A 20364-nucleotide genomic window follows, 5' to 3' on the forward strand; every position below is an offset into this window, starting at 1 on the left:
ATACAAGCACCAAAAATAGCCTCTTTTTTACACCACAAAAATGACAAAGGAGACCAACACGATGAATTTAATATACATTTAAAACACTCCCTTGGGGTCTGGATAATATATATTGTGTCCGCCATTGTGGTTTGTGCAGCCCTTTGAGGCACTTGTGCTTAAAGGCTGAATAAATACACTTTGATTGATGGATTGTTGCATTGGATCTTTTGGTGTAAGTGTTGTGTCAATTTAGCTCCACAATCGCATTTTTTGAGCGTGTCTGCAAGATGTTTGATTCCGGAGACCTTCCCAAATTGCAAATGAAACCACAGCCAATCCATCCATCTATTTACTACCGCTTGTCCCGTTTTGGGGTCCAAAACTATTATAATGTATCTTTTGAATATCTACACTGTTTAAAATATATATCTTAAAGTTGTCAGCAGTATTTTCTTTCCAGACACAATCAAAATAACCGTCATGAACGTTATATAGATTCACTCGGTCACAACATTAGGTACACCTGCGCACACCCTGATCGATTAAAACCTGCATAAAAATGCACTTTGACATACTGTACCTTTTTTTGTGTTTTCCTCATACCCTTTACAGTATCTGTATAATGGAAAAATAAATGCTCTTTATATGCTAAATTGTGCTTCATTTTATCCGTTAATTCATCTCCAAATATGTTTCCAATCCGCAAAGTATGTTAAATATCGATTGAACATTCACAAAATCCTCCGGCAATTTCCGTATGCTCGGGATGTGATGACGTCACGGTGGGAACTCCTTTGCATTCTGACAATATCATATATATATATATGCATATGCACATATACCTGTATATGTACATCCATCCATTTTCTACCGCTTGTCCCTTTCGGGGTCGCAGGAGCCTATCTCAGCTGCATTCGGGCGGGAGGCAGGGTACACCCTGGACAAGTCGCCACCTCATACATATATATATATATATATATATATATATATATATATATATATATATATATATATATATATATATATATATATATATATATATATATATATATATATATATATATATATACATATACACATATATATATATATACACATATACATATATATACATATACACATATATATACATATACACATATATATATACATATACACACATATATATATATATATAAACACATATATATATACACATATACACATATATATATACACATATAGTATATATGTATATATATATATATATATATATGTATATATATATATATATATATATATATATATATATATATATATATATATATATATATATATATATATATACACACATACATATATCGATATACACATGTACATATATATACATATATATACACACACAGTTTACATACACTTGTAAATTTTTGTTTCATCTGACCACAGAACTTTCCTCCAGAAGGTCTTATCTTTGTCCATGTGATGTCAGATGAAACTAAAATTGAGCTGTTTGGCCATAATACCCAGCAATATGTTTGGAGGAGAAACAGTGAGGCCTTTAATCCCAGGAACACCAGGCCTACCATCAAGCATGGTGGTGGTAGTATTATGCGCTGGGACTATTTTGTTGCCAATGGAACTGGTGCTTTAAATGGGACAATGAAAAAGGAGGATTACCTCCAAATTGTTCAGGACAAGCTAAAATCATCAGCCCGGAGGTTGGGTCTTGTTGGGTGTTCCAACAGGACAATGACCCCAAACACACATCAAAAGTGGTAAAGGAATGGCTAAATCAGGCTAGAATGAAGGTTTTAGAATGGCCTTCCCAAAGTCCTGACTTAAATGTGTGGACAATGCTGAAGAAACAAGTCCATGTCAGAAAACCAACAAATTTAGCTGAACTGCACCAATTTTGTCAAGAGGAGTGGTCAAACATTCAAGCAGCAGCTTGTGGATGGCTACCAAAAGCGCCTTATTGCAGGTCAACTTGCCAAGGAAGCAAATATGAACATTGCTGTATGTATACTATTGACCCTCACATTTTCAGTAGACTCATAATAAATTCATAAAAGAAGCAAACTTCATGAATGTTTTTTGTGAGCAACAAGTATGTGCTCCAATCACTACATCACACAAAAATAAGAGTTGTAGAAAAAATTGGAAACTCAAGACAGCCATGACATGATGTTCTTTACAAGTGTATGTCAACTTTTGATCGCGACTGTATATATATATATATATATATATATATATATATATATATATATATATATATATATATATATATATATATATATATATATATATATATATATATATATATATATATATATATTCCCCATAAACAGTTTTAAAAAAGGAATAATTTGTTTGGTTGACATTCTCGTGGAAGACAAAACCTTTTTTAATGTCACTAAATCACTGAGTGTTGAAACCACTAACCAACAACACAGCTAAGATTCCAAATAAAAGTCTGATATACTAGCCTGGCCTAAAATATAAACACATTCCAGGGCATAGGTGCTAAATACTTGCCCTCTAAGTGCAGAAGTGTATAAAGGGCCCTGGCGTCGGAGTCATCTGGAACCTGTGTAACACTACCCTGTCCTCTGCCGGGGGGCCACTTCATTATATCCCCGACTCCTGTTCTCGCACGGTCCACAGGAGCAGGAGAAGTGAGCATGTGGAGCACACCGTCGAGTACAGTATGACCGCATCTTACGCACCGAACACAGCGAGTGTCGTTTCAAGAAGATGGTTGTCTGATCCCCACCTGTTCGCCCCCGTACGGGCGGTGCACGTCTGCTCTGCGGCATAGAGCAGAACTTCTCAGAGTAACTTGAGAACTTTCTTTAGCGTTAATAAACAATGAGGGCATCATCTGCGATCATGAGTGTTTAAGGTGCTCCCGTTCAATGGCTGCTTCTTTATTTTGTGTTACCTGTACGTTTGCCTGTTGACGCCGAAAGGAAGCCGGAGAAGTAGAAGTACTAGAGACTAAGTGATTGATGCGACCACTCAGAATAAAGTGCCTCTCGCTGCTGCACTCGAGCCCTACATGTTGTAATTATAACATTGCCAATTCATCTCAGGCCACAGAGGACATATAAGCCTGCCAGTGTTCAGTCCTGCTGCAAGGCTGACGTCACGCCAATGCTGCATTAGCCGTCGTCACCACTGCAGTACGGCAGCGGACACACGGGCCGCGCTCCGTTCGATTCCGCGAGTTCCAATCAGCTTGCGACGACACACTCCTCGGGCTTTACCCTCTGGGGCTAGAGTTTGGTCGCGTTTCACACTCGGTGGGGTTTCACTGAGTCATCTGTCGCCTTGTCTCCACCTCGCCACCGTCTTCCCAACCCCCAATCGTGCTGCTGCCTGTACCCTGATTTGTCTGAGACCAGCTTGCTCCGTTTTCTGTGCCTTTGTCGCTTTATAGATAAAACATCAAAGCACATTCCCGCTTAGAGAGAAAAGGATTTCAGGGACATTCACTTGCTCGCTTTTTCTCCCCTTTCAAAACCTCACGCCTTCTCAAACGTCCTAATCCTTCTTTCCATATTTTTCTCAGCTTACAGTTTTGCACTTCATTTATATTTGATCATTATTCACCTCAGTGGTCTGACGGCTTAATCTCTTTTCTATCCCTCTGACTGGTGCATATAGCGCCAACTTCCAAAGGCTGTCCAGATCGTACGTTTGATTAATGGCAGACCTTCATTGATTTGTCAAGACCTGACATGCAAGGTCACAGGGAGAGCGAAAGTGTCAGAGCTCCATCGGAAAGACAACTGGGACTTGCAGAAATGTAACAGTGAGAAAGTAGTACTCTACTGGCAATCGTTGAGTGGGCTTGTAACGCTTCATCCCCTCGTCTAATTGAGGGCTTTGGGAAGCAGCAGCCACTGGGTTGAGTTACACAAGCGGGGAGCTATACATGCCATTCTGTCATCACCAATCAGGATGAGGGCTATATGGGTAACTATCATCGCCGGCTAATACCAGAGGCTTACCGAGGCATTCCGAACACATCCCAGTGGTTCGTCAAGCCATCGCCATGTAACCATCCAAAGCCTAATGGCGGGGCTATTCAACACAATGAAGAGGGCCACGGTTTCAAGAGCCCGAGTGCTCGAAATTTGGATGTTCCGTCAGAAAGTGCTTGCACTGCTTATTCATCCATCCATCCATCCATTTTCTTCCGCTTATCCGAGGTCGGGTCGCGAGGGCAGCAGCCTAAGCGGGGAAGCCCAGACTTTCCTCTCCCCAGCCACTTCGTCCAGCTCTTCCCAAGGCGTTCCCAGGCCACCTGGGAGACATAGTCTTCCCAACGTGTCCTGGGTCTTCCCCGTGGCCTCCTACCGGTCGGACGTGCCCTAAACACCTCCCTAGGGAGGCGTTCGGGTGGCATCCTGACCAGATGCCCGAACCACCTCATCTGGCTCCTCTCCATGTGGAGGAGCAACGGCTTTACTTTGAGCTCCTCCCGGATGGCAGAGCTTCTCACCCTATCTCTAAGGGAGAGACCCGCCACCCGGCGGAGGAAACTCATTTGGGCCGCTTGTACCCGTGATCTTGTCCTTTCGGTCATAACCCAAAGCTCATGACCATAGGTGAGGATGGGAACGTAGATCGACCGGCTCAGCTCCTTCTTCACCACAACGGATCGATACAGCGTCCGCATTACTGAAGACGCCACACCGATCCGCCTGTCGATCTCACCATCCACTCTTCCCTCACTCACTCGTGAACAAAACTCCGAGGTACTTGAACTCCTCCCCAACCCGGAGATGGCACTCCACCCTTTTCAATTCAATTCAATTTCCTTTATTTAACCAGGTAAAGACTCAATGAGATTAAAATCTCTTTTTCAAGAACGACCTGACAAAGAGGGCGGCACAAACAAAGTTACAGTAATAGTTACAACAAGACAATACAACAGAACAACAGCAGTCATACCACAACAGGTCAAAAAATAATTTAAAATGATTAAGTAATAATTCAATTTAAAAGCAAGTACATTTCCCAAGAAAACTGGTTTCTTGATCTTTTAAAATGGACTTAAACTCCCCCAAAGTGATCAATTCTGGTAGCCTCAGATCTTTCTGGATGTCTGTACATTACTTTGAGACTGTGTTTACTTAATTGCAAAGGAAACACCTCGGCTTTTACACCACACTAGGGTTGTACGCTATACTGGTTTAGTATCGCGGTACTAATGAATCAAAAAGTACATGGTCCCCGGGCATGGCGGCGCGTCGTCACGTCGTGACATTGCTGATTTTGCGAGCAGAAGAGCATGTTCGGCAGCGCACAATCACAGAGTACTTACAAGCAGACACAGTGTGGAGACAGAAAAAGGAGAACGGTCGCATTTTGGTCTAAAAACTAAAGACAAAGGTGAAGTTATAACACTGAAAGGCCCTCAGGAAGTGGTGCTTTAAGACATCGAACGTCTATTCGCAGTCGGCAGTGTTTAAGCTACTTCTAAATCACTAATCCTGGTCTCCATGGCGACGAATAAAGTGAGTTTATTACAAGTATCATCCCTGCAGGACGAGGAATAGCTAAACATGCTTCACTACACACCTTAGGAGGATACAATAGCTAACCGCTAACAGCAAGCTAGCACCTTGAATCTAAGCAAATGCCATGGGTGGATCTACACCTGGCATCCACTGTAATGATACAAAGTACAATAGCGTATCTTGTCGATACTACTATAATTACATCGATATTTTTTATCGTCACAAAATCTTTTTCCTTTTTTTTCCCATTCATATGATGTTTATAAAGTTAGGAAGTATGTCCCTTGGACACATGAGGACTTTGAATATGACCAATGTATGATCCTGTAACTACTTGGTATCGGATCGATTCCTAAATTTGCGGTATCATCCAAAACTAATGTGAAAGTATCCAAACAGAAGAATAAGTGATTATTACATTACGCAATTTAGATTTTGTCGAAAGCGGCATTTTTGGTTTGAACAAGTAGTCTTCTTCTACGCACCCCATTGCTGCTTTACTGTGACACGTATGCCTCGCTGTTGCCCCCTGCGGGGTGGTGAGAGTACTGCATACATGAGCAACCCTGGTTTGAATGGTTTCATCAAGCTTATTTGGGTGAGCTTTGGCGGGACGCATGTGGCCCACGGACTGGCAGTTAAATAGACCCGCCCTATGGGCTTCCTCTGCCTTGGCTTTGACATCGTTTTGAAGGTCTTATATTGTGTTTATACACCTTCTGGCCATACCACCTCCTTCACACTCAAGTTGATACTTACTTATTAATGTATACAACTTCCAGTCGGATGAAGGAGTCAGTATTCGTACTGTAAAGTCTCTCTCTTTTCATGCAGACACCTAGAGAATCAGATCTTGAATTTCTTCTAATAGTTTGTATATTTTATGATCCTGCACCTAAAGAGCATCTGCGCGGATCTTCACGTCTGTCAATTTGTGTTTCCCCACCAGAGTCAGGCAGAGGCGCACTACAAGGGGAACCGCCACGCTCGCAGAGTGAAGGGCATCGAGACGTCCAAGACACCTCGCCACCAAGATGGCGACAAGCAGCGCCCGCCCCCAACAACTTCCCCCTCCCTGTCAGGACCGTCACCTTCCAGTCTGGATACTGATCCTAGTAAGCCAGGTGGGCAACATATGACACTCACACACAAATGTGTCACTAAACATCCCAGATGACCTGCTTTGATTCCTGGTAGATGACACAATCCTTGAAAACAACAATTACAGTAGAACCTCGCCCGAAACGTTCATATGGTGAAACAGATTTCCCCATAAGAAACAATATAAACATGAATAATTGATTTGAATAATTTGGCTTTAAAAGCTTTGTGTTGCTGTTTAAAAAAGCATAACGTTGGAAAAACATTTCATTAAGGCAAACTAATTGTCCAGTCATGGTAATGTAACTTGAAAATGATCTGGCTAGGGTACATTTATAAATGATGAAAAATTCTATATCTATTTGCGATTAATTGCTATAAGATTGTCACTGAAGGCATCAAAACTATGAATGAACACATGTGGAGTTATGTACTTAACAAAAATAAGGCTAAATAACTGAAAACATGTTTTATATTCTAGGCTTTTTCCCCCTAACCTGAAATATATGTGCTGTTTATAGATGACACCCAATCCTGTCCCAGCTCCGGGTCCCCTTTGGCTTTGAGCCACTTATCCACATCCACTGTCGGCTCAGCAGACGCAGAGTGTCCTTTCTCGGAGTCTGCGGGCACACCTTTGCCGTCCTCCCCCACCCTCAGCACACCACCTGCAGACTCGGCAGGGGCCGCCCTCTCTGACGCCCCATCCCCGGCACCCAGCCCCTCCTCTGGAGAGTCAGAAGAGGAGAAAGCTAAAAAGCTTCTCTACTGCTCCTTGTGCAAAGTGGTGGTTAATTCCCTCTCACAGCTGGAGGCACATAACAAAGGTAAGTCATACGCAATTCATGAAAAGTGGCTAAATTATGGCGGTAAATTTTTGTCCGTATCGGTGGAATTCAATTTTTGCATTTGAATTTTGTGAACCTGTTTTTTTTTAATCAAATTATGCTGATAATTTCATTGAATAAAAATCCAGTGTAAAAAAACAAACATTGTAAAAAAATTCAGTTTTCAATTTTTTTTACCCACTATTCATGACAAGTGGGTAAATTATGGCGGCAAATTTGTGTCTGAATTTATGTAATTGAATTTTTGCATTCAAATTTTGTGAACTCATTTTTAAAAAATCTAATTATGCTGATAATTTAATCAAATAAAAATCCAGTGTAAAAAAAAACAACATTGTATAAAATTCAGTTTTTAAATTTTTTTACCTACTATTCATGAAAAGTGGGTAAATTATGGCGGTAAATTTGTGTCTGAATTTATGTAACTGAAGTTTTGCATTTTAATTTTGTGAACTATATTTTTTTAAAATGTAATTATGCTGATAATTTCATCAAATAAAAATCCAGTGTAAAAAAAAAAAAACATTGTATAAAAACTCAGTGTATATGAATTCAGTTTTCAAAAAAATGTACCCACTATTCATGACAAGTGGGTAAATTATGGCGGTAAATTTGTGTCTGAATTTATGTAACCGAATTTTTGCATTTTAATTTTGTGAACTAATTTAAAAAAAATCTAATTATGCTGATAATTTCGTCGAATAAAAATCCAGTTAAAAAAAAAACAACATTGTATCAAATTCAGTTTTCAAAAAAATGTACCCACTATTCATGACAAGTGGGTAAATTATGGCGGTAAATTTGTGTCTGAATTTATGTAACTGAATTTTTGCGTTTGAATTTTGTGAACTCATTTTTTTAAGTCAATATATGCTGATAATTTCATCATTCAAAGTAAAAAACATTATATAAAAATTCAGTTTATATAAATTCAGTTTTCAAATTTTTTTACCCACTATTCATGACAAGTGGGTAAATTATGGCGGTAAATTTGAGTCCGAATTTATGTAACTGAATTTTTTGAACTAATTTTTAAAACATCTAATTATGCTTATAATTTAATCGAATAAAAATCCATTGTAAAAAAAAAAACAACATTGTATAAAATTCACTTTTCCAAAAATGTTATCCACTATTCATGAAAAGTGGCTAAATTATGGCGGTAAATTTGTGTCTGAATTTATGAAACTGAATTTTTGCATTTGAATTTTGTGAACTCATTTTTAAAAAATCTAATCATGCTGATAACTTCATCGAATAAAAAATAAGTGTAAAAAAACAACATTCTATAAAAATTCAGTGTATATAAATTCAGTTTTCAAAAAAATGTTACCCACTATTCATGACAAGTGGGTAAATTATGGCTGTAAATTTGTGCCTGAATTTATGTAACTGAATTTTTGCATTTGAATTTTGTGAACTCATTTTTTTTTTTAATCTAATTATTATGCTGATAATTGAATTGAATAAAAATCCAGTGTAAAAAAAAAAACAAAATTGTAAAAAATTCAGTTTTCAAAAAAATGTACCCACTATTCATGAAAAGTGGGTGAATTATGCCGGTAAATTTGTGTCTGAATTTATGTAACTGAATTTTTGCGTTTGAATTTTGTGAACTCATTTTTTTAAAGTCAATGTAAGCTAATAATTTCATTGAATAAAAATCCAGTGTAAAAAAAACAACATTATATAAAAATTCAGTGTATATAAATTCAGTTTTCAAAATTTTTTACCCACTATTCATGACAAGTGGGTAAATTATGGCGGTAAATTTGTGTCTGAATTTATGTAACTGAATTTTTGCAATTGAATTTTGTGAACTAATTTTAAAAAAAAATCGAATTATGCTGATACTTTCATCGAATAAAAATCCAGTGAAAAAAAACAACGTTGTATAAAATTTAGTCTTCAAAAAAATGTTACCCACTATTCATGAAAAGTGGGTAAATTATGGCGGTAAATTTGTGTCTGAATTTATGTAACTGAATTTTTGCATTTGAATTTTGTGAACTAATTTTTTTTTAAATCTAATTATTATGCTGATAATTTAATCGAATAAAAATCCAGTGTAAAAAAAAACCAACATTGTATAAAATTCAGTTTTCAAAAAAATGTACCCACTATTCATGAAAAGTGGGTGAATTATGGCGGTAAATTTGTGTCTGAATTTATGTAACTGAATTTTTGCGTTTGAATTTTGTGAAGTCATTTTTTTAAAGTCAATGGAAGCTAATAATTTCATCGAATAAAAATCCAGTGTAAAAAAAACAACATCATATAAAAATTCAGTGTATATAAATTCAGTTTTCAAAATTTTTTACCCACTATTCATGACAAGTGTGTAATTTATGGCGGTAAATTTGTGTCTGAATTTATGTAACTGAATTTTTGGAATTGAATTTTGTGAACTCATTTTTTTTTAAAAATCGAATTATGCTGATAATTTCATCGAATAAAAATCCAGTGAAAAAAAAACAACGTTGTATAAAATTCAGTCTTCAAAAAAAATGTTACCCACTATTTATGAAAAGTGGGTAAATTATGGCGGTAAATTTGTGTCTGAATTTATGTAACTGAATTTTTACGTTTGAATTTTGTGATCTCATTTTTTTTAAGTTAATATATGCTGATAATTTCATCGAATAAAAATCCAGTGTAAAAAAAATAAAAAATAAACATTGTATAAAAATTCAGTGTATATAAATTCAGTTTTCAAAAATATTCAGTGTGAAAAAGTTCAGTGCAGAAACATTCGTTCAAACCTCAAGACCCACTTCCGGTACTTCAAACCTAAAGCACCTGGCTTCAGTCCTAATTTACCGGAAGTAAGTCTTGGAGTTTTGAACTAACAAGTATTTTTCTGTACTGAATTTTTATACAATGAATTTTAAAAACACTGCATTTCAACAAACTGAATTTTAAACACACACAATCGCTCGCAAACATTCAGTGGACCGATTCAGCGTCAAAAAAAAGCTTTGGAAATAAAGACGTGTTGTCGAAGTATGAATTGATTTACGTGGACCCCGATTTAAATAAGTTGAAAAACTTATTGGGGTGTTACCATTTAGTGGTCAATTGTACGGAATATGTACTGAACTGTGCAATCTACTAATAAAAGTTTCAAAAAAGTTTCAATGGCTCATGGCTGCACCTATTTGGAAGTTTACAGTAGATCTAACACTGCCACCCAGTGGTAAAATGTAATATTGCAATGGTTGAAAAAAATATCTAAACGCTCATCAATAGTTACAACGCTCAAATTAAAGAGAAAAATAAATGAATAAATAAATGGATGTACAGTAATTTGTCATTTTAAAAATATATATTTGGGGGAATGTATAACAATGCAGAAAAGTGTGTCAGTTCACAATTTATTATCATATTTTGGATAAAGGAAAGGTCCTTACTAGCTGAAGTGCAGCATGAATAGTTGAAGTTTAGCCTTGTGCTATATGTCTGTTGATAAACATGTTACACTCCTTGAGTGATGAAGATTAATAAACGCCTTTAAACCCCCTTTGCAGGTACAAAACACAAAACAATTCTGGAGGCGCGAAGTGGACTAGGGCCTATCAAAGCTTACCCACGACTTGGTCTGAAAGGCAGTTCCGAGCAGGGAGGGGCTCTGTCTTCGGACCCCAACACTCAGGAACGAACCTTCCACTGTGAGATCTGCAATGTCAGAGTCACCTCCGAGCTGCAGCTTAAACAGGTGACACATTTCTAAAGGCCCCGTTTACACCGCACATCAAATCAGATTTGTTTTGCCCTAAACCAGGGGTGTCCAAACTTTTTCCACTGAGGGCCGCACACTGAACAATCAAAGCAAGCGGGGGCCATTTTGATATTTTTTTATTTTAAAAACCAATACAATATATGTATAAAAAATATACATTAAGGCCTCCACTCAGGCTTGATCCCGGGAACCACAAAGGGGTTTGGTCCAAAAAATATTTAAAATGTGTCATTATTCAGTATTATTATCTCTAGATCAACATTAGGTCTATCTGTCAATATAACCTTTTTAAAGATTAAGTCGTATGCTCTTTTTGTCAAAGAAAACCCTTTTTTCATGGAAAAAACACAAAATATGAAATATTTTCACCCAATAACATTTTTAAGAGGAATATTTCAGATTATATAATAATTGGAGCCTTAAAATGGTCAATAACTCATAACACCATTGATTTTAATTCATTATTATATTTTGAGCAATGACACTTCAAAACAAATCACACAAAAATGATTGGGGAACCAAAAGGGTCCTACTCATTAAAGTGTTCAAAAATAAATTATACATTTTTTTTACTGTTTACTTTTAAAACAATAATCTGGAGATCAACTTCAGATCTATCCGTCAATTATACGTTGTATTGTTGTTTATGTTTATTGTTTGTTTCGTTTTAGGCCCTTCTTTAAAAATTAAAAAAAAGCTCAATATTTTATATGTCAAACACGAAATATGCAACATTTTCCCAAAAAAATATCTCAAAGTGGAATATTTAATGTGACGTAATTGGAGCCTTGAATAGGTCAATAATTCATAATGACTGATTTTGATTCATTATTATTTTGAAAGAAAGAAACAGCCTGCATGGCAGCTTTGTGTTGCAACATGTTCTTGTTACATTTCACCTGTTTGCTCTTTTATACCACTTTTTATGTTTTTAATTTTTTTTAATTGTATTTTAGAATGTGCCGTGGGGACATTAAAAAATGGCCTGTGGGCCGCAAATGGCCCCCGGGCCGCACTTTGGACATCCCTGCCCTAAAGTGACAGAGATCCGATTTTTTTTGTCAGTCTAAACCAGGCCTGGGAAATTATTTTGACTCGGGGGGGGGGGGCAAATTTAGAGAATGTGTCTGGGGGCCGGTATATCTCATTTTAGGAAGACTAATACAAAACCTCACAATAATGTCTGATTGAAAGCTAAAAACGTTATGACAGACCGCCTTAAAAAACGGAATTGAATTTTAATTTTTTTTACTGAATGAGACACCCGGAATGTACATGAAAATAAAGAATGTGGGATTTACAATATTAACTATGAAGGATAAAACACTGAATATTGACAACATATGAACGTCACACCCCCTCTCCATCCACATATGTCACAATCAAGCGAAACGTGGCCTTAATTTGCCCAGGTCTGGTCCAAAGAGTGCTTCAAAGAGTCCGAAGTGCATCAAATCGGATCTTTTCGCAGCAGATTCAGGCCACATCAGGAAGTAGTCCAGAATCCGATCTGATCTTTTCAAATGTGACTTCAGTCTAAACCGGGGGTCGGCAACCCGCGGCTCTAGAGCCGCATGCGGCTCTTTAGCGCCGCCCTAGTGGCTCTCTGGAGATTTTTAAAAAATGTATGAAGAATGGAAAAAGATGAAGGGGAAAAAAAATCTATTTTTTTGTTTTAGTATGGTTTGTGTAGGAGGACAAACATGACACAAACCTCCCTAATTGTTATAAAGCACACTGTTTATATTAAACATGCTTCACTGATTCGAGTATTTGGCGAGCGCCGTTTTGTCCTACTTATTTTGGCGGTCCTTGAACTCACCGTATAGTTTGTTTCCATGTATAACTTTCTCCGACTTTCTAGGACGTGTTTTATGCCACTTCTTTTTCTGTCTCATTTTGTCCACCACACTTTTAACGTTGTGCATGAGTGCACAAAGGTGAGTTTTGTTGATGTTATTGACTTGTGTGGAGTGCTATTAGGACATATTTGGTCACTGCATGACTGCAAGCTAATCGATGCTAACATGCTATTTCGGCTAGCGATGTGTACATATTGCATCATTATGCCTCATTTGTAGCTATATTTGAGGTCATTTAGTTTCCTTTAATTCATCTTAATTCAATGTATATCTCATGACACATGTAATATGGCTTTTAATTTTTTGCGGCTCCAGACAGATTTGTTTTTGTATTTTTGGTCCAATATGGCTCTTTCAACATTTTGGGTTGCCGACCCCTGGTCTAAACGGCAATGCGACCCGTATGTAACTTTTTCGTCGTCTTTGGGCGAGCTACGTCATTCGTGTGCACGGGGAAAGATGCAGCAAACCAGTGGAAGTGGCTACTTCATCACAACATCCGGTTTCGGTGAGCAAAGTATTTTTCCGATGGTCAAATTTTCAGTGCATTGCTAGTGAATAGTACGCAAATAACAGGGTAAGGGGCGGCATGGTGTGATGGGTAAAGCGACCGTGCCAGAAACTTAAGGGTTCAAGGTTCGCTCCTCGCCTCTTGCCATCCAAATCATCCAAACATCACAAAATGCCACAAATTCAGTCCGCCATTTTGAATATTACACTCCAAATACCTTTGGCTATTTTCGGAGATTGACATCACGGTAGTAACGCTTCTGCACTCTGACCATATTATTAGATCAGTCATACTGGAAATACGCAAACATCGGAAAGAGATGTGCTGTTTATCATTCACAATCCTTATGTAAGACAAGAACACGTATTCTCGGCTTTTTTTATGCATTCGAAATTGTAAATAAATAGCTAACAATTTAATCAACATATCGAGGCTCCTCTGTTGCGCTCATTATACTCTATAAACATCCAGAAAGCGCCAACAATACTCCCTTTACATGTCATGACCTGAAAATTAACCAAATATGAGTGATATTGTTATTATAAGCGCTAACGCAGACAGACTATTTTAGCGGCGCATTGATAGCAATGAGCTAATGCTAGCTTACGCTGCTATTGTTGACACACTGAGCCGACGGCTGCTTCTGCTACGTCTCAAACTTGCTAAAAGTAAATTCTAGATTATAATTCATGCATCTCTCACCTGCTAGTAGACAAACGTGGCCATACGCCCACAGGCTGGTCCACTTTGACGTACCCGAGATGGCGAAAAAGACCCCAAAAGACGCTTCCTGCAGGAACTTTTTTTTAACCCTTCGGGAGGATTGCGATTAATTCTAAACGAGATTACGTGAGCGTACCGTCGGTCAGCATCCTAGCGAGAGTGGAAATATTACAGTAAGTATTTGTTTTGTTATGGTTAGTTTGTATGTTTAGCACCTAGCAAGGCTACGGATGCCATATTGTCACAATGTAACTGCATCCATTCTAAAACTTAATCATCCTCTTTGTGTTCGGGCTCAAAAATATAAGGTTCTGGATCATAATTTTTCCAAAAGTAATCGTTGTTGGCTCTCACAAAGTCTGCATGATTGCCATTGTTGTTGATGGGGAAGGGATCTGTGGTTCCTCAAATATAAGGTTCTGGATCATAATTTTTCCAAAAATAATCGTTGTTGGCTCTCACAAAGTCTGCATGATTGGCATTGTTGTTGATGGGGAAGGGATCTGTGGTTCCTCAAATATAAGGTTCTGGATCATAATTGTTCCAAAAGTAATCGTTGTTGGCTCTCACAAAGTCTGCATGATTGGCATTGTTGTTGATGGGGAAGGGATCTGTGGTTCCTCAAATATAAGGTTCTGGATCATAATTTTTCCAAAAGTAATCGTTGTTGGCTCTCACAAAGTCTGCATGATTGGCATTGTTGTTGATGGGGAAGGGATCTGTGGTCCCTAGCGCGACGTCACGCGATCACGTGACTGGCTTCCTCATTATCTCTCAAAATGGCTCGGGAATCTCAGTGAGATTGAAACTATTTTGATCATTTATCCGCAAACTTTGGAAGTCTTTTGGTGTCATAAATCAGATAGATATGATAATAGCTTCAATACAGAGGCAACTTGTTTTTCCACTCTACTGGTACTTTAACTGATATTTTCTTTTATGTGAAATATTATTAGTCGTCATAATCCATTCTTTGCCTATTATCACCCAAAGTATATATTTTATCTAGCTTTTAGGAACAACCAATCACTGCTTTTGAAATGATGACTCATACCAAGCAACCGGAGTCAACCACACCTCTTCACTAAGCTAGGGGTTTCTGTCCGTTCCTGGCTCAGAGTTCTCTGAGAATGTTCTGGAATAACTCCTAAGCAAAGACTCCTTTGCAAGGAACTTTTAGGTTAAGTGAGGAGAAAGGATTCTCAGAGTCTTTAGGAATTGTGGCCCTGATGTTTGATTTAGTTTTCAAGCTATCTTATATCCAATATCTGCCCTTTTGCTTTGCAGCATATATCCAGCAGGAGGCATCGAGATGGAGTTGCAGGGAAACCAAATCCCCTGCTCAATCGCAACAAGAAGCGTGCAGATTTCATGGTAGTGTATACTTTTCATCTTTGTCTAAAAACTACACAGAGAGGACAATAGTCTCTGGACACACCTCCTAATCAATGTAATCAATTTACAAAGTCAGGCTACAAATACTTATCATGACATTGAACTATTTGACTTTAGGAGGTTCATTCAGGTGATAAGACCCACTAAAGGGGACCCATCATGCTTGACCAACTTCTCTTACCTATTTGCACCTGCTGTTGTGTATTTGGGATCTGCATAAGTCCCCAACATGTCAAGGACCTTGACCTCAACCCAGTCAAGACGAGTGACAGTGAGCCAGGCCTTGACTCAGGTCTAACATCCTCACAAATTAGTAGTAGTTTTTAAACATGTTAAAAACAAAGCAAATGAAATAAACTTAATAACATACAGTAAAGTACAGTAATAGAAACAAGACAACACAATGTTCAGGTTTTTTCATATCCCAAAAGGAGTGGGAAGAAGCAAAACACATTTATTCCCACAAATAACTAGCTTTCTTATTTTATAATTGTATATACTGCAAAAAGTCAGTGTTCAAAAACAATTTAAAAAATATAAAAAAATGAGGGGTATTTTATTTGAACTAAGCAAAATTATCTGCCAATACAACAAGAAAATTTGGCTTGTCAAGACTTTCCAAAACAAGTAAAATTAGCTAACCTCAATGAACCCAAAATAGCTTAAAATAAGTATATTCTCACTAATAACAAGTGCACTTTTCTTGGTAGAAAAAAAAGAGACCTTTTTGCTCAATATGTTAAAAAATATTCTTAAATGAAGTAAATGCTAGTGCCATTATCTTGACATAATGATATGCGCTCGGCATCACATTTCTTGAAACCAGCAAGCTTATACTAAAAACTAGTTTATTGTTCTTAATGGAAAGGCAACAAGGCAAGCGCTTGTTACTCTCGGGGTCTCCTAGCCGCTCAGGCAAATCATATGGTCTAAAAATGCATTTTTCCATGGATAACATGACATCATCACGCCAAGTGTGTGCTCTTTCAGTCAATTAGTGCGCATATATACAGCCCGGCCCCCGGACAACATTTTTTAATTGTAATTTTTTTTAGGAATTTATCTGAATGTGCATGAACTATTTCTGTTCAAAATTGTTTGAAATGTTAAATGTTTAAATATTAACTGTCAGTTTACTGTACTGCGCCAACTGTACTACTATATGAGTACGTGTTTTCTATTGTTTCATTGAAAATAAAACAGCAAAGTCCATTTGGCTGTCATCTGTTTTAATTATGAGACACAATTGTGTCAAAGTCATGATTTTTTATTTCATGCTTGAAGAAATGATGACTTTAAAAAAGTAGTTTTCTACTTGTGAGTGTTGATGACACAACAGTTGATATTCTAGTTTCAAGCATGTTTTACTCAATATAGCTCATCAAATCTCAGCAACAAGCTGTAATATCTTACTGACATCATTTAGGACCAAAACACTTAAAACAAGTAAAACACTCTCACATCAAATCTGCTCAGTGAGAAGAATGATCTTATCAGACAGAAAATAAGCAAATATCACCTTATTGGAGATATTTCATCTTACTTAGATTTCAGTTTTTGCAGTGTACAATGATTAATTTACTGGTCTTATTGCAATATATTATCAATAATCTTTTCCTCACATTTCTTTGGCACAAAAATACAGTGCATACGTACAATATACACATTTAGGCAATACACGTACCAACCAATAACAAGTAAATGACTAACCAAATGATTAGAATAATAAGAATAATGCAAACACTTTGTGATTGTTACACTGCAAAAACTGCAATCTAAGTAAGATTGAATATCTCAAATAAGGGTGATATTTGCTTATTTTCTGTCTGATAAGATCATTCTTCTCACTTAGCAGATTTTATGTTAGAGTGTTTTACTTGTTTTAAGTGTTTTGCTCCTAAATGATATCAGTAAGATATTACAGCTTGTTGCTGAGATTTGATGACCTATATCAGGGGTGTCCAAACTTTTTCCACTGAGGGCCGCACACTGAAAAATCAAAGCAAGCGGGGGCCATTTTGATATTTTTTTATTTTAAAAACCAATACAATATATGTATAAAAAAGATACATTCAGGCCTCCACTCAGGCTTGATCCCAGGGACCCCAAAAGGTTTTGGTAAAAAAAATATAAAAAATGTGTCATTATTCAGTATTAAATTCAAGTTTTAAATCCCTAGATCAACATTAGGTCTATATGTCAATATAACGTTTTTAAAGATTTAAGTCGTATGCTCTTTTTGTCAAAGAAAACCCTGTTTTTTTATGGAAAAAACACAAAATATGCAATATTTTCACCCAATAAAATTTTTAAGTGGGATATTTGAGATTATATAATTGAGCCTTAAAAAGGTCAATAACTCATAACACCATTGATCATTATTATTTTTTGAGCGATGACACTTGAAAACAAATCACAGAAAAATTATTGGGGAACAAAAAGGGTCCTACTCATTAAAGTGTTCAAAAATAAATGTACTGTTTACTTTTAACACAATGATCTCGAGATCAACTTCAGATGTATCCGTCAATTATAAGTTTTATTGTTGTTTCTGTTTTTTGTTTGTTCGTTTTAGGCCCTTCTTTAAAAAAAAAAAAAACAGCTAAAAATTTTTATATGGCAAACACAAAATATGCAACATTTTCCCCAAAAAATATCTCAAAGTGCAATATTTAATGTGACGTAATTGGAGCCTTGGATAGGGCAATAATTCATAATAACATTGATTTTGATTCATTATTATTTTTTAAAGAAAGAAACAGCCTACATGGCAGCTTTGTGTTATTAGAGTAAACATTGCAACATTTTATTGTTACATTTCACCTTTTTGCTCTTTCATACCACTTTTTATGTTTTAAAAAAATGTTTAATCGTATTTTAAAATGGTCCGTTAAAAAATGACCTGCGGGCCGCAAATGGCCCCCGGGCAGCACTTTGGACATCCCTGACCTATATTGAGTAAAACATGCTTGAAACTAGAATATCAAGTGTTGCAAAGCTGTGTCATCAACACTCACAAGAATAAAACTACTTTTTTAAAGTCATCATTTGTTATTGCAAGCATGAAAAAAAAATCCTGATGCCGAGCGCATATCATTATGTCAAGATAATGGCACTAGCATTTATTTAATTTAAGAATATTTTTCAACATGTTGAGCAAAAAGGTCTCTTTTTTTTTCTACCAAGAAAAGTGCACTTGTTATTAGTGAGAATATACTTATTTTAAGGTATTTTTGGGTTCATTGAGGTTAGCTAATTTGACTTGTTTTGGAAAGTCTTGAAAAGCCAAATTTTCTTGTCCTATTGGCAGATAATTTTGCTTAGTTCACATAAAATACCCCTCATTTTTGTATTTTTTTTTTTCTTGTTTTTGAACACTGACTTTTTGCAGTGTAGACAGTTAGAAATATGTGTGTCATCTGCAAACTGCACTAGTTAAATTGCTTTTGATACCCTGAACAGATCATTGATATATCAAATGAACAATTTAGGGCCCAACACTGACCCCTAAGGGACGCCGCAAGTAATGTTAAAACATGCCAAACAATAATCGCCCAACTTTACAAACTGCTTTCTGTCATTCAAACAACTCCTGACCCAGTCCAATACATTACCCCTAATGCCATACCATTCCAGTTTTTTAATTACTATGTTAAGGTTGATTATAGCAAATGCATTTTTAGGCCAATAAATGTTCCAACCAACGTTCCCTCTAAGGTGCACGCCTGTGCAATTGCGCACTGCTCAAGCGTCCTCTGCGCACGGCAAATCTATGTCACGCACAAAAGCAAATAAAAAAATAAGCGCATGACAATTTTCGACACACGGACACGACAGAGAAAACAGTTTTCGTCATCATCGTTCAAATATTGTAACGTCTGTCGAGACGCTTTGAGGACATGAATTCCATCCATCACTTTACTGAGCAAAACTCTTTATTGTCGGCCATAAACACATCACCAAAACATTAGTAAAAAAAAAAAAGATATCTAGCAAAAGTGGTCATTTTCTGCAGTACAAACCAGACCAAAAGCAACTTTGTGATATCAACAGCACCCGCTCGCTCTTTCTCACTTGCGCCAACACATGCACATATGGCACTTAGCCAGTGATGCGTTTACAGCCACACAAAAAGTGGGACAACTCCAACACCACACATAAAGTGTCATTCCAGGTGGTTACACTATGATTTATGTGTGCTTATTCTAGTGTCATTTATTAGGAATCTTCATTTATAAATATTAATAATGAAATGCTGTTAGTATATTAAATAAATACTAATAAAAATAAATTTTTTACAAACAGGAAGTTGCAGGAATGTACACATGATCCCCTGCTTACATCTCATTGTGCTACATGTGAATGTTTTAATGGGGACTAAATGCAATGTCTGAAAGGGCTACAAACTATTTCCAAAGCAGGACCTCCACCCAGACAAACAATAGAAGTACCGTAATTTCCGGACTATAAGCCGCTACTTTTCCCCCTTGTTCTGGTCCCTGCGGCTTATACAAGGGTGCGGCTTATTTACGGCCTGTTCTTCTCCGACACCGACGAAGAGGATTTCGGTGGTTTTAGTACACAGGAAGAAGACGATGACACAATGATTAAAGACTGACTTTTCATATACCGGTAGGCTGGTTATTTTGATAACGTACAGGCGAGCACTTTGTATTACTTTGCACCGTTGTATTAT

General features: G+C 36.9%; 1 protein-coding gene across 2 annotated transcripts in view; it reads left to right on the forward strand.

Moving 5' to 3' along the window:
- LOC133643187 (zinc finger protein 385A-like) overlaps positions 1-20364 on the forward strand; it is a 74660-nt gene that overhangs the window by 46375 nt on the left and 7921 nt on the right. The window contains exons 4-7 of one of the 2 annotated variants that reach the window (XM_062037610.1): positions 6439-6613; positions 7112-7417; positions 10966-11153; positions 15561-15647. In XM_062037610.1, coding sequence (XP_061893594.1) covers positions 6439-6613; positions 7112-7417; positions 10966-11153; positions 15561-15647 — 756 coding nt within the window. The remainder of the gene's footprint in view (positions 1-6438; positions 6614-7111; positions 7418-10965; positions 11154-15560; positions 15648-20364) is intronic. The other variant, XM_062037611.1, reaches the window with a different exon arrangement.

Source organism: Entelurus aequoreus, linkage group LG26 (assembly GCF_033978785.1).
Source record: "Entelurus aequoreus isolate RoL-2023_Sb linkage group LG26, RoL_Eaeq_v1.1, whole genome shotgun sequence".
In the NCBI taxonomy this organism is placed as follows: domain Eukaryota; kingdom Metazoa; phylum Chordata; class Actinopteri; order Syngnathiformes; family Syngnathidae; genus Entelurus; species Entelurus aequoreus.